This window comes from Drosophila arizonae, chromosome 5 (genome assembly GCF_054131065.1).
Source record: "Drosophila arizonae isolate 15081-1271.41 chromosome 5, UAZ_ARI_1.0, whole genome shotgun sequence".
In the NCBI taxonomy this organism is placed as follows: Eukaryota; Metazoa; Arthropoda; class Insecta; order Diptera; family Drosophilidae; genus Drosophila; species Drosophila arizonae.
Window position 1 is genome coordinate 2,374,516 of NC_142925.1, and position 12,589 is coordinate 2,387,104.

Genomic DNA, 12,589 nt, shown 5'->3' on the forward strand with positions numbered 1-12,589 from the left:
AGCTTCTAAAAGTTCCTGTACTAGACAAGATCTTAATATCTGGAAAGCTTGAAGTTGCTAGGCCATAGATTTAGAACTGCTGATCATAAATAGAAATGGACTATGGGGTCTGCCACGCCTCCTTCTGTTAAATACATTTTTCCGAAGCCCCAATGCCCAGAATTCCCATTTTCGAGGGCTCAAATACGAATCTTACTATATCTTACATATATTCTTGTCAACAAATTAAGAACACTTTAAAATTTTCTAGTAAAAAGCTACAAAAAGTTATTGAGCCTAAGATCTCTTAAAGCTCCATTTGATAAACTCAGCCAACATTAAAAGCTAGCTCTTAAAATATGAGTGCTCGAATTAATGGTCTAGAGTCTAGACAGCCGGTTGGTTTGATCAGTGAATCGACACACAATTAATTTTATACAACTTTTTGTTCTCATGAATAAATCACGGCTCAAATACATATGCATAAATAAATCTAGTCAATGCTATTGTTGAGCTGTTCAATTAATCATTATGTATTGCATTCTTTGCCTTCGATATGTATTACGTTCATTTGGCTCACTTCTTCACTTGAGTTGAGCGCGCATTGTTGAAATATTGAAGAGTTGGGCACAAGTAAAAGTAGTTCGCCCACTTTTGGAGCACACTGAGTGGCCTGCTGGCAGGCAGGAGCAATCAGTGCATTGGCCATAGCTATACCCATGGAAATAACCATATCCCATGTCCATGTCCATATCCATATCCATATCGATATTGATATCGCCTCTGGCCGTAGTTGTACTTTTAGTTTCATGAGCTGCAGGTGCCACTCATGCTGCACAAGTTAACTTACTGCCAAGCCATTCACTCGGCATACCCTAGGCTTGGCTAGCTGCGAGGGAGGTATATAAGCTAGCTGATGAAGTCTGTGAAAGAGAGAAAATACTTCAAAATAAATGGGTAAATAATGGGTAAATAAAAGTAGGTAAATATACATAATTACTTATGGAGTTTAGTTCACTTTAATTCATCTCAGTGTATTTGAAATTCGTTGCATTGCTTGACTATTTCGCCTACTTTTTATGATGCTTCGATTGGTGCGGCTGCTGCTGCTGCTGCTGCTGCTGCTGCTGCTGCTGTTCATATGGTTAACCGATATTGATGGATAACAAGTTGTTGGAAAGTAGGTGAGCCGACAGGCACAGCGAAAAGCAGAGAGCGAGAGGAAAACTGAATGAATGCATTTGAAGAGTTGGCCGCTTCTCGCTTTATGAATGCCTCCACTGCTCATGAATAGTAATGAGAATTGATTTGCTAAATGCCTAAATTAATACTAAATGAGCATTCAATAGTGCATTGATAATGAGTGAAAACGTTTGAGAAGAAGAGTCGAGAGGAAATCTAATGGAAATCACTGATTGAGGCTGTAGTATGGCCTACACAATCGATTTCCCTTCGACTGCGCGGATAAAATGGGATAAGACTTAAATGTGCATAGTCCTGAATAAGTTAACAGATATTCAAGCTAATCTATAGTGAATAAAAGTCCTATGAAATTTAGATATTAGTTTAGCAAATGAAATGGAAGATATTGCATTTCATCTTTGAGAACCGACTTCATTGTTTTAAATAAAAAAAAATTATATAATTCCTAGCTCCTCTTCAAACTTCATCTCTGTACTGCTGTTTTCAATACTACTTTAACCTAATATACCCCATTTAACTGTGTGAACAGTGTATTTCAATTTCAACTTTGGCAACTTGTGAGTTCTGCAAATGTTGAGCCAAAACTTAATCAGTTGTTGTCTTTGATCTTTGACCGTGTGACGCATCTCAATATCGAGCTGTCAGCCAGCAGATCCTTTAAATCTGTCGACTGCATCCGCTGAAACAAAAAAGCCAATTTTGGCACTGCCTTTTCCCTATTTGCCATTAACTGCAGCAGGCGTCGATGCTTTGAAGTTGCGCAAATGAAGTTCTTTATGAAGAAAACTCTCCCTCTTCCCCTCTCCCCCTCTCACTCTGTCCCTCTCTCACTCTACAGATAAATATATACATAACATAATTTGCTGAACTTCTAAATTTGGCGCAAAATTTGCAGCAGAGATCATTAGTGGCTGCACAGGATGCAATTGGATGAAAGAAAAGGAGGAAAGAAAGACCAGAAAATATAGAACTATTTTGATTGCTCAAATGCACATTAAAAGTTCGCTTTCCTTTTGCTGTTGTTGTTGTTGTTTTTGTGCGAAATTTGGTGTGACAAATTGTTTTCGGCTGGCGCATTTCGACTTTTGACCCACTTGGAACTTGGCGACTTCCTGGGCAACCGAACCAATTCCTGCGACGCAGTTATCGCTGCTTGCCTTGCACCTCACTTAGCCGAGCTGCGTCAGCAAAGGAAGCTGAGGCAGCAGCAACAACAACAGCAGCTGTAGTCATCAATGGCAGCGCGTACACTGAGAGAAACAGGATTTAATGGGAACTAAACTAACTTAAAATGAGGCAGGCGGCTTCTTGATAAGGCTTAACAGGCGAGTCAGTCTAGTAATCTCTATGCCTCTACATATTCTCATATTGATTTCGGAATCTACGCTCTGATATTATTATTATATATAATTTATCGAATTTTGGAAAATCGATAAATGTTTATCATTTATCGATATTCTTATTTATTCTTTGATCATATATGGCTTTCAAGGAACTAGAACTTACCAATTCTATACACTGTATCAGTATACTCAGATAAAAAATACTCTTCTTCTTTTATGCATATCTCTTCAATTAAAAACTACATTAAAATTCTCGTCGGTAATTTAAATATATATATTAAATACTAATAATATATCATAATGCTAATCTAGTTGTTCCACAAGTCCCACAATTATGTATGCAACAATTGTATAAAGATAAGTTTCAATGGAGCACTTCCATTTAAAGCACTCTCAAACAAATTCAAATTTTTGGCACTTTCTGCTTTTTATTTTGACTTACACCTTCCTTAAGTTCCATAAAAATTCTTAAGAACTCTTCTTAAGACACTTGCCAACTTGCTTTCCCATAGAAATTTGCAGTTCAGTTCTGCAAATTGTTGACCTTCACCTCTTTGAACTCGCACAATTTGGTGCCCACATTTTCGCTCAGTGTAGCTGGAGTGTGGCTGGAGACTGTAAGACTGTGGCGACCGCCATCATCGCTTGGCATCTTGGCAAAGCGCGTCGCCTTCGAGTCTGACCCAGTTTCTGGCTTTTGGCAGACAAATTGTCTGCGCCTTACGGATTGTTTATGATGCTTTTGAACTTTGGTGTTTAAAGCGCGCGAGGAAAAAATACAGCTACAATCGCTAAGGCAACGTCATCATCGTCATGCATGTAAGGTGGAAAGTGCCATGTGATAAACTAGAAAAATTCAATTATCTTTGATTTTGGGCGTAAAGTGGAGCCAGAAAAACAGCTAAAGGTTTGTGTGTTGTTTGTCTGCAAATTAGTTTTTCAGCTATTTGGCCACATTTGACACACACCAATGACTTTTATTGCACTCTTTACGAGGAGAAGGGGCGTATTCACCCTCTGTCACTCTCTCTCTCCCTCCCTCTCTCTCTCTCTCTCTTAGTCGCCCTCTGTGTAAGGTCAACTCTCACTTGGCCCATCGACGTCTTATTATTGGCCACACACACACACATGCAAAATTAGTCGGGCTCAATGTAATTATGACAGCAAGAAGCACTCAGATTCGACATCATTTGTCCAGCGGCTCACAGCGGGCGAGTTGAAGTGGTTAACCACACAATGTTGCCCCTGTCAACAGGCCGTGGAGTCGAAATGCTGCTGCAACTGCAACGGCAACGGTACTGGCCGGGGCAACTAATCCCAACGGCAAAAAAAAAAAAAAATTGAAGAGAAGAAAAGAAAAACCACAGAAACGAAGCAAAATAGCAGCCACACATAAAACTGTCAAAAAATTGCCAAGTGTCTGTGCGTATGCAAAGCACAGTGCGTGCGAAAAGTTAATGAACTGCGAGAAAAATGAAAGGCTTTAGATATATGCAAAAGAAAATACTAAAATAAACCAAATAAATTAATTTATGATCAATCAATAAAACCAAAAAACTTCATAGAGTGCATACTTCAAAAATACGCAATAAAAGATCTACAAAACATATATTATACTTAACTGTCAACTTATAGTTATGTAGATAAAATGGCAATCTAAAATAAAATTATTTAAGCATATAAAATATTCTTATTATTCGTATTAGAAATATCCCAAGCTACTCCTCATGATAAAATACAGTAAATTTACATATATTGCCAAATTGTATACATGAATATATACTTCCACTCTTCAAAGTAGAATAAATTTTCAGTTTCGATTTGAATATCATATTTACAAAATAATTTATTTGCACAACTCTTAAGATCTCTTAAAGTTTCCTTTATTTATGCAAAAATCTAATTTATTTGAAGCATGCTCAAATTTCAAGTAGTGTATGGGTGTGTGTGTGTGTGTGTTTGTGTGTGGCACACAGACTGTCAGTACGCACTGTAGTATATATTTTGTACGTTTCTGCATTTGTTGCTGTTCCTGCCAGACTTTTGCGGCTGCCACATGTCCACATAGCAATGCTGCAACAAGCCAGTTGCACAAATCAAGTCAACAATAGAGGAATTGCATATATGTGTGTGTGTGTGTGTTTGTGTGTAGCTGCCCAAAAGCAGAAATGACAGATATCTGCAAATATATATATCTGAATATGCATATGCATAATTCTATGTATGCGTGTGCCATTGACTTTGCAACTTTGTGGACCAATGTGAGTGATGAGAGAGTGAGCGAGCGAGCGGGGCGGGACGAGTCGGGCATTGAAGGTGCAGACAGTTCTGTCAGTCGGCAAACAAAGGAGTTTGTCATCATACATATTTGCACTTCAGCATAAGTTGGGAGACTGTTTGGGCTGTTGCTGTTGCTGTTGCCACTTGTATTGGCGACGCATAGCAACGCCACCGGAAGTGCAACTCAAACAGCAAAGTCCGGCATGCATTGGCAGCCCTTGGCTGCTGGAGCACACACAAAGACGAACAAACTTTTATTCATTTGCTGCTGCTGCCACTCAAAGGCGACTCAATGGCAGGATCTTCGGCTCCTTCTCCAGCTGCAACTGCTGCCACTGCCACTGGTATCAGTGTTGCTGCGGCAACACTTTGACAGTGTTTGCATTCGGCAATCATATTTTCTTTTGTCTACAAAGTTTTTCGCTTTTATGGCAACAACAAACCCTTATCGCATTAAGCGACTGCACAGCCAGCAAAAAATATGTGTATATTCATAATTAGCTGAAAGTCATTCACTTAGTTTTGACAGCAGAAATTGCCAGAAAATCCTCCACACTGGCACACAAGCAGCTTAACGAAATTTACTTTAAGCTTTAAGCACTTTTTGCCTACATTTAAAAGGAAGTTACTGCCCAACTAAACTCTATTTTATATAATTTTCGCTATCTTATATACTCATTGAAAGCTCTTGAAGAATGCCAATGATTTTTGTTTTGTTCTTAATTTTGACGGTCACAGCTAGTTTACCCACTTGATAGCTTAATCGTGCATAATCCTCTTTTATACAAGCTTAAGTATTTTGTGCACTATCCTCAGCAAAAAACTCAAAAAAGGCAAAGCTTAACGTAAGCTAATTAAATTACTTGCATGTTAATTAGAGTAATAAAAGTTAAGGAACAACAAAATGTTAATTTAATAAAATTAATGCTTAAGCAAGTTCAAATTCCTAATATAAAAGGCTAATTCTATTTAGTACTCTATTTATTAGCATTTATGTTATTTAGTATTTAACACTTTCAGCCCAACACTCAAAGAAGCATTCAGGCTTAACGAAAGTCCATGCAATTAAAATTATGTATTTAAAATTTGGTATTTTTTAGCGCTTCATAGCCTTTAACACATAATTTGGTTACTTACAGCAACTTAACGATCAATATTGCTACTTAACGAAGCCTATCATTTACAAGTGTTGGTTAAGCCTTAAAGCTGCAGCTGTTTCGTTAGCTTTTGCCGCCTAATATTGCATCTCACGCTCATTTATTTGCTTTTATTGCGTTATATACGTATGTATTTATATTTTTTTTTCTGTGGTACGTGTGCGCCGGCTGATTGCCGGAATAGATAAAACGGCGCAGACGCTATAATTATGGCTGGCTAGCACTTTTTATTTCATTTTCACTCAATGAAGCGCAATAATTGCTGCGATTAATGCAAATTCTTCTAACGCTTCAAAGGCATAAAATTTGACTGCACAAAAGGCGGCACATGACCGTAGCACACGCCCATGTCTGCACGCCCCCCACATAGTTGGGCGAGACAAACTGTTGTCAACCCTATAGCACGACTCTAGCCTAAGTCATCATGCCCTTCCTTGTTACCCCCTTGGCGTCAGTTAATGCTGGCAATGTGTATGCAAATGAGTTTCCAATGACTTGGTCCGAAAACAAAACAAGCGAGGATGATGTCTCTGCTGCACTTGAACTTGGCTACGTACTCGGTCTCCAACTGGGAGAGGCGCTAACCCAGTCGTTCGTTGGCCATTAGCTGTGTGTGTGTGTGTGTGTGTGTGTGTGTGTATGCGTCTCGGTTGCATGTGTCAAGAAGAAAGCGTTGCCTGTATAATAGCAAAGTTTGCACTTTTACTGCCAATCGTTGCGAGTGTGTGTGTGTGTGTGTGTGTGTGTCTGTGTGGTTGCGTGTGTGTGGCATGTCCCTTGTGGCTTGTCCAACTTTAAACGCTCAACGGAATAAGATAAGCGCAGCAGAGCACAACACACCAATTTTTGTTTAATGCATGCCCACTATTTCCCTCTCTCTTATCAGACTCTTAAAAAGCACTTCGCGTTGACACTAAAAGCCTTAACAGTCGATACACCTTTCAAGTCGTTATTGGACTACAGTCACAGCTTAACAAACTTTTTGCATACATTTTTACATACACTTTTTTATGTAGGCCTATAATTTCGCACTATTTTAATGTTAACTTTTTATACGCAAAATTATTTGCCGCGCAAAACTTTGAATTTCAGCGCCAGTGCTAAAAGCTTTTTTTAGTTTTAGCCAGTCTGGCAGCATACAAATATATTCGAACCAATTTACTTGCCGCGCAAATTTCAAAATTCATCGCTAGTCTGGCAGCACTTTAACACAGCGTTACCACTTAGTACTTGTTGCTTTGTATCAAGTTGGCAGCACGTCTATTTACGTAAACAAGAAGCAGACAAAACGCTTATAAAACAATTTTAAGGTTTTGCCGAAAGCGCCGTTAAAACCAGCTGCAAATGTCCAAGCACACATTAATAGGTATGTTTAAAATATGCAGAGTCGTGGCTTTAGTTAATGACTGGAGTTGCCGTCAGGTGGCGGCACTGGATTCATCGGCAGTCATCTCTCGAAGCATTTGGCGAAGAATGGCTATGAAGTAACTGTAATTTCGCGGATGCCCGGTCCGAAGCGCATCACCTGGCACGAACTGGAAAAACAGGGCATACCAAGCAGCGTCAACTCTGTGGTAAATGCAACTGGTCAGAATGTGCTGGACCCATCCAGACGCTGGACGCCGGGCTTTCAGCAAAATGTCTGGAACTCGCGTGTCAACTCGTCGAAGACGCTGAGTCAGGCGATTCAAGCAGCGCCGCAGGTGAAATCGTTCGTGAACTTATGTGGCGTTAGCCTCTATCCGCCATCGGAGACCAAGACGTACACTGAGGACGATCAGGGCGTGAATTACGACTACATGTCGAGCCTGTGCCTGGCCTGGGAGGAAGCAGCGCGCTCCGGTGACTCGAAGGATAAGTGTGTAGGTGTACACACGCATCTAGAGTTACAATGTATCAATATCGATTTTCCAACACTGACACTTTAGAGCATCGTGCGCACTGGCGCTGTCGTCGGACGCAATGGCGGCATGATTAAATCCATTTGGCTGCCCTTCAAACTGGGTCTCGGTGGTCCCATGGGCGCTGGCAATCAGATAATGCCCTGGATACATATGCACGATCTGTGCGGCCTCATCCAGCATCTGATTGAGAATTGCGAGTCGGGCGTCTTCAACGGCGTTGCACCGGAGATTGTTAGCAACAAGGGCTTCTCACAGGTGAACCATTTCGATTTGATGTGCTGACTCTCCAAATTGACCAATTCTTCCCTCCCTGCTTTAGGCATTCGCCAGCGCTCTGAATCGTCCATGCCTGTTCGCTGTGCCCGAGTTCGTAGTGCAGGCCATCTTTGGCAAGGAGCGTTCCGCGCTGCTCTTGAGTGGCGCCAAGATTCAGCCCAAGCGTACGCTCGCCTCTGGCTATCAATTCAAGTATCCGGATGTGAAGTCTGCCGTAGCCGAAGTTGTTGGCAAATAGAGAGCTGAAGCAGTTGAGAATTTGTTATGAATGCTTGAAATTGGCGTTGTTAAACTATTTATTATTTAAAACGATCTTCATTTGTATTATATCGATTAAACTAGAGCACATACGAGGTATATACATTGTCTATATATATGTACATAGAGACATATTTGTTAATCATGTCTAGGCACTTGATGAGCATTGTGAAATTTTAGTCTATAATTCGCATAATTATGGAAAATAATTTGTTTACGTATTACTCATGGGCAACGATTATTATTATTAAATATTATTGCACCCATTAAAAATGGATGTTGAGTCTAGGGTATATTAGTTCTGTAACCGTGTATGTAGGAGGCTGAAGAAGGCGTGGCATGCACTGTGTTTCAGACTATGTATGAAAGATCAGTAAAATGCTTTGATAAATATCTTCTAGTCAGGAATTCCCCATAAGAACAAAGTTATTTGCATAAATTTCAAGTATATAACATGCTAAAGAGTTGCAAGGGTTAAGAGCTAATGACCGAAAGAGATCCTAGAATTTGTATACTTACATATGTAGTTTAGTTTACGTAAATGTTTAAGATAAATCGTTGAGTTGACAGCAGATGACTCCACACTTTTATTCCCTCTTTATAAAGGTGTGGAGTTGCCTGCTGTTAACTCAATGATAATCTCTAACATGTTCATAAACAACAAAAAAATTATAAAAATTCGGGAATCGATCTTTTGTTATTGTAATTATTTAAACTACACAAAAAGCTAAACCGCCCACACAGAAATCCAAAGAATCTAACTAGAGGTAATCCGAAACTAAGAAAAAAGTACCGAAATCAAGCGATGTCGATTGAATTAATTAGGCAATCGAAATAATTGCATAGCAAAAAAGTTAATTCCGAATAAAATTTTTTAAAAATCATTCATTTGCGCTTCACAATCAGCATGGAACGCCTATAAAACCCTCATGACATGTCATGTCTAGCTCATTCGTAGCTGGACCATTGGAAGTGCTAAATAATGTTATATAAATCTCAGCAATTACTGCTCATCGTTGGGCTCACCTGTTGGGTAACTGAAACACGAACCTCCAAATGTTGAATGAATAATTTTGATAAATCAAATGCGAAACAGAGCGTGGCCCAAGCGGATGTCGACTGCAGCCAGAAGCCGAAGTTCGTGAATCCCAATACCTGTTGCCCTCTGCCGGAGATCGCCACACCCGAGTTAAATGAGAAATGCAAGGAATACCTGCAAACTCCAGCAATGCAAATGGAGTCAAGCACCGAGGGAAAACGTGGACATCGTCACCATTCGTTCCTTCCTCCAGTAAGCGGAGATTTCTGTAGAGATTTAAAATTTATGGATAGCTATACCTCTCTCTCTCTCCATCTCTCTCTCCCTCTTTCTCTCTCTCACTCTCTCTCTCTCCCTCTCTCTCTCTCTCTCTCTCAAATTAGTGCTACATCTCTTGTATCTTCAATGAGACGGGCATCTATAAGGACAACGAGGTGGACATCGATGCGCTCAACGATTACCTGAAGAACATCTACAAGGACAACGCTGAGCTGGAGAGCATTGCCACTGAAGCAGCTGGCAAATGCAACGCCAAAATGGACGAGTTCAAGGATAAGATGAGCAATCGACCACGCCCATCGCCACCACCCGGCGCCATGAAGTGCCCCCACAAGCCCGTCTTCCTGGTTGGCTGCGTTCTGGGCAAGATCATGTTCAATTGTCCCGCCTCCATTTGGAGCGATACCCAGGAATGCAACGAGGCTCGTGATTACTTCAAGGCCTGCAAGCATCACAAGCGCGATCGATTTGGTGGGGATAACTAATTGGAGAGTCAGCAAAGAAAACCCCCAATAGTTAATTAAAGCACTTACCCGAGGAGCAGAAGAAAAAACGAAAATATTCAAAATATCCTAAAATAATTGATGTAAAAAGAGTCCTATATAACCTCGCTGCGACCCGAATAAAATGTGAAGAAATTCATAAAAAAAAAAACAAAAACAAAAAACATTTATCGAAACTAGAAGATACCCTGTAAAGCAATATGAATGGGGAAAATAGGTTTATGGAACAGTTAGAAGAAGAGCTGAGTCAATATAGTTGTATTCCTCACCTCATCTAGGGTCGAATAAGACCTAGATAAAAAGTCATTTCCACTTGTCAGTCACTTCCATATTGGGCACGCTCTGTTTCACAATTACAATGAATATTTAATTTATTATTACTAAACTGATGTTCCATTTAGAGATTTCGCTATGCCAAGCAGACTCCAATAATTGCTGAGATCTCGATAGAAATCTGTTTGCGCCTGCGCTGGCTTATTATATGTATATGTAATACATTATATAAAGTATATATAAGTAAATCTATTTTTGGGATCTCAACGATGCGCAGCTTTTTTTTAGCTTCTATATTTTAGAGAATTTCAGCTTACATTTACTATAGAATCGGTTCAAGCTTAGACTTTAATTGAAAATTCTAGAAATAAAGCTGAAACAGGCTCCAAGCATTTTAATATACTTCAATTAGGTTTTCTGTTCTATTCCTAAATAATTCCAGTTAAATTTGTATCTATAAAAAACTTTATTCAACTCGCTTTCCCACTTTGTTTCGCTGTAATTCCATTTGAAGCAAATGCATTTAGATCTGCTCGTAATTGGGTTTAGTCCTTGCACATTATCCTTTGCGCTGCTTATCAGCGCTTTGCACGCCTGAGCGCGCAATGAAATAGAAAATTCGATTTTCCGCAATTGAAAATGTTCTTATCAAACACTCAACCAGGCAGCCAGTCGGCCAGGCAGGCAGTAAAGGCAGCCTGGGCAGCCAGCTAGCGCTTCCTGCAGTCTCATTTGGCCTCTGCTGCTGAAGCGAACAGGACGTGTCCATGGCGAGCATTGAGAGCGAGTTGGCGCAGTTTGTGGCGCAGTGCCGGAAGCAGGAATTCAGCGAGTCGGAAATGCGCAGCATATGCCAGCCAATCCTCTGGCATTGGCGACTACTGAAACTGAGAAAGTGGGTGCAGTGGCTCCTGCTGCCCGCAGTGCTGGTCTATCTGCTGTGGAGCTGCTGCGACAGCTGTGCCTGGACATTGAGCGCCCTGGGGCGCCTGCTCCTGATCGAGCTGCTGCCCTATTGGGACTGGACGCTCTACTACAATGCCAAGTGCCTGATCGAACGGGAGTCGGAGCGGAGCACTGACTGGCAGCCGAAGCCGCTGGGCAGACACGAAACTCTCTGGGAGAACTGTGCGCTGTGCGAGCAGCTGGGTATGAACGCTCTGTGGGCACAGCTATATATATAGCTGACATCTCAAATCCATTTCAGAGAGCATTCCCGTCGTCTCTAATGCCAGCTACTCCCTGCTGGAAGCGGAGTATCTGGAGCGCGGTCTGCCAGTTATCGTGAGCGACTGCCAGCTCGAGCTGAGCTTGGACCAGTTGCTGCAGCGATTGCTGGAGCGGGCACCAGAGCTGCTCTCCAGCGAGCCCTGCGACGTCTCCAGCAATCTGATGCTGCGACAGCTCTTCAATTTGGATGCTGCGCTGCAGAAGATTCCAACCAGCCCCGCGTGGCATCTGCACTTCCGCAACTGTGAGTCGCGGGCGGTGAAGGCTTCGCGCCTCTATGCCGACAAACCCTACTACTACCCCGTGCATCTGGAGCCCTACTACTCCAGCTGGCTGCTGCTGGCGCATCGGCAGCAGCGCCCGCAAACGGAGATCTATGTGCGTGGCCTGATCTTCATACAACAGCTGAGTGGCCACTTCGACTGGCAGCTGCGCCCCAAGCAGCCCTGCCAGGAGTACAATTGCCCCAATCTGAGTCTGCGCTTGGCTGCGGGCGAGTGCCTGGTCTACTCCACGGATCTGTGGCGTCTCAGCTACGGAGTGCAGCAGCAGCCGAATGGTAGCGACACCTCCATTGCCACACTGTTCGAGGTGAATTGGCAGCTGTAGGAGAAGTTATGGAACATAATAAATCATAGATCATCTATACATATATATGAAATAACTCAGATAACTACGAACTGGAAGTGAGGTATTAAACGTCAAATAAGATGTGGTTCCATAATAGAAAGGTGTACGAAATAGAGAAATATAAATCAGTCCTAGATAGCCAAAAGTTTCCCTTTTCATTCCATTCCTATCTAATAATACAAGAAATAAACCCACATTTCCCGAAAATAAATAATGGGATCCCTCAACCTCTATA

At 41.4% G+C, this 12,589-nt stretch overlaps 3 protein-coding genes across 3 annotated transcripts; all 3 read left to right on the forward strand.

Moving 5' to 3' along the window:
• The first annotated feature begins 7,169 nt into the window (after nt 1-7,169).
• On the forward strand, nt 7,170-8,499 carry LOC108616363 (epimerase family protein SDR39U1). The gene is made up of 4 exons (XM_018011508.2): nt 7,170-7,328; nt 7,385-7,824; nt 7,891-8,121; nt 8,186-8,499. The coding sequence occupies exons 1-4, from the start codon at nt 7,307-7,309 to the stop codon at nt 8,378-8,380; spliced, it is 888 nt and encodes a 295-aa protein (XP_017866997.1). The 5' UTR covers nt 7,170-7,306; the 3' UTR covers nt 8,381-8,499.
• A 137-nt stretch (nt 8,500-8,636) lies between these two features.
• On the forward strand, nt 8,637-10,346 carry Obp49a (Odorant-binding protein 49a). The gene is made up of 3 exons (XM_089470912.1): nt 8,637-9,433; nt 9,497-9,691; nt 9,823-10,346. Exons 1-3 carry the CDS (start codon nt 9,383-9,385, stop codon nt 10,201-10,203), a joined length of 627 nt encoding a protein of 208 aa, XP_089327038.1. The 5' UTR covers nt 8,637-9,382; the 3' UTR covers nt 10,204-10,346.
• A 149-nt stretch (nt 10,347-10,495) lies between these two features.
• On the forward strand, nt 10,496-12,488 carry LOC108616361 (uncharacterized). Its single transcript, XM_018011506.2, has 2 exons — nt 10,496-11,643; nt 11,702-12,488. The coding sequence occupies exons 1-2, from the start codon at nt 11,262-11,264 to the stop codon at nt 12,331-12,333; spliced, it is 1,014 nt and encodes a 337-aa protein (XP_017866995.1). The 5' UTR covers nt 10,496-11,261; the 3' UTR covers nt 12,334-12,488.
• The last annotated feature ends 101 nt before the right edge of the window (nt 12,489-12,589 follow it).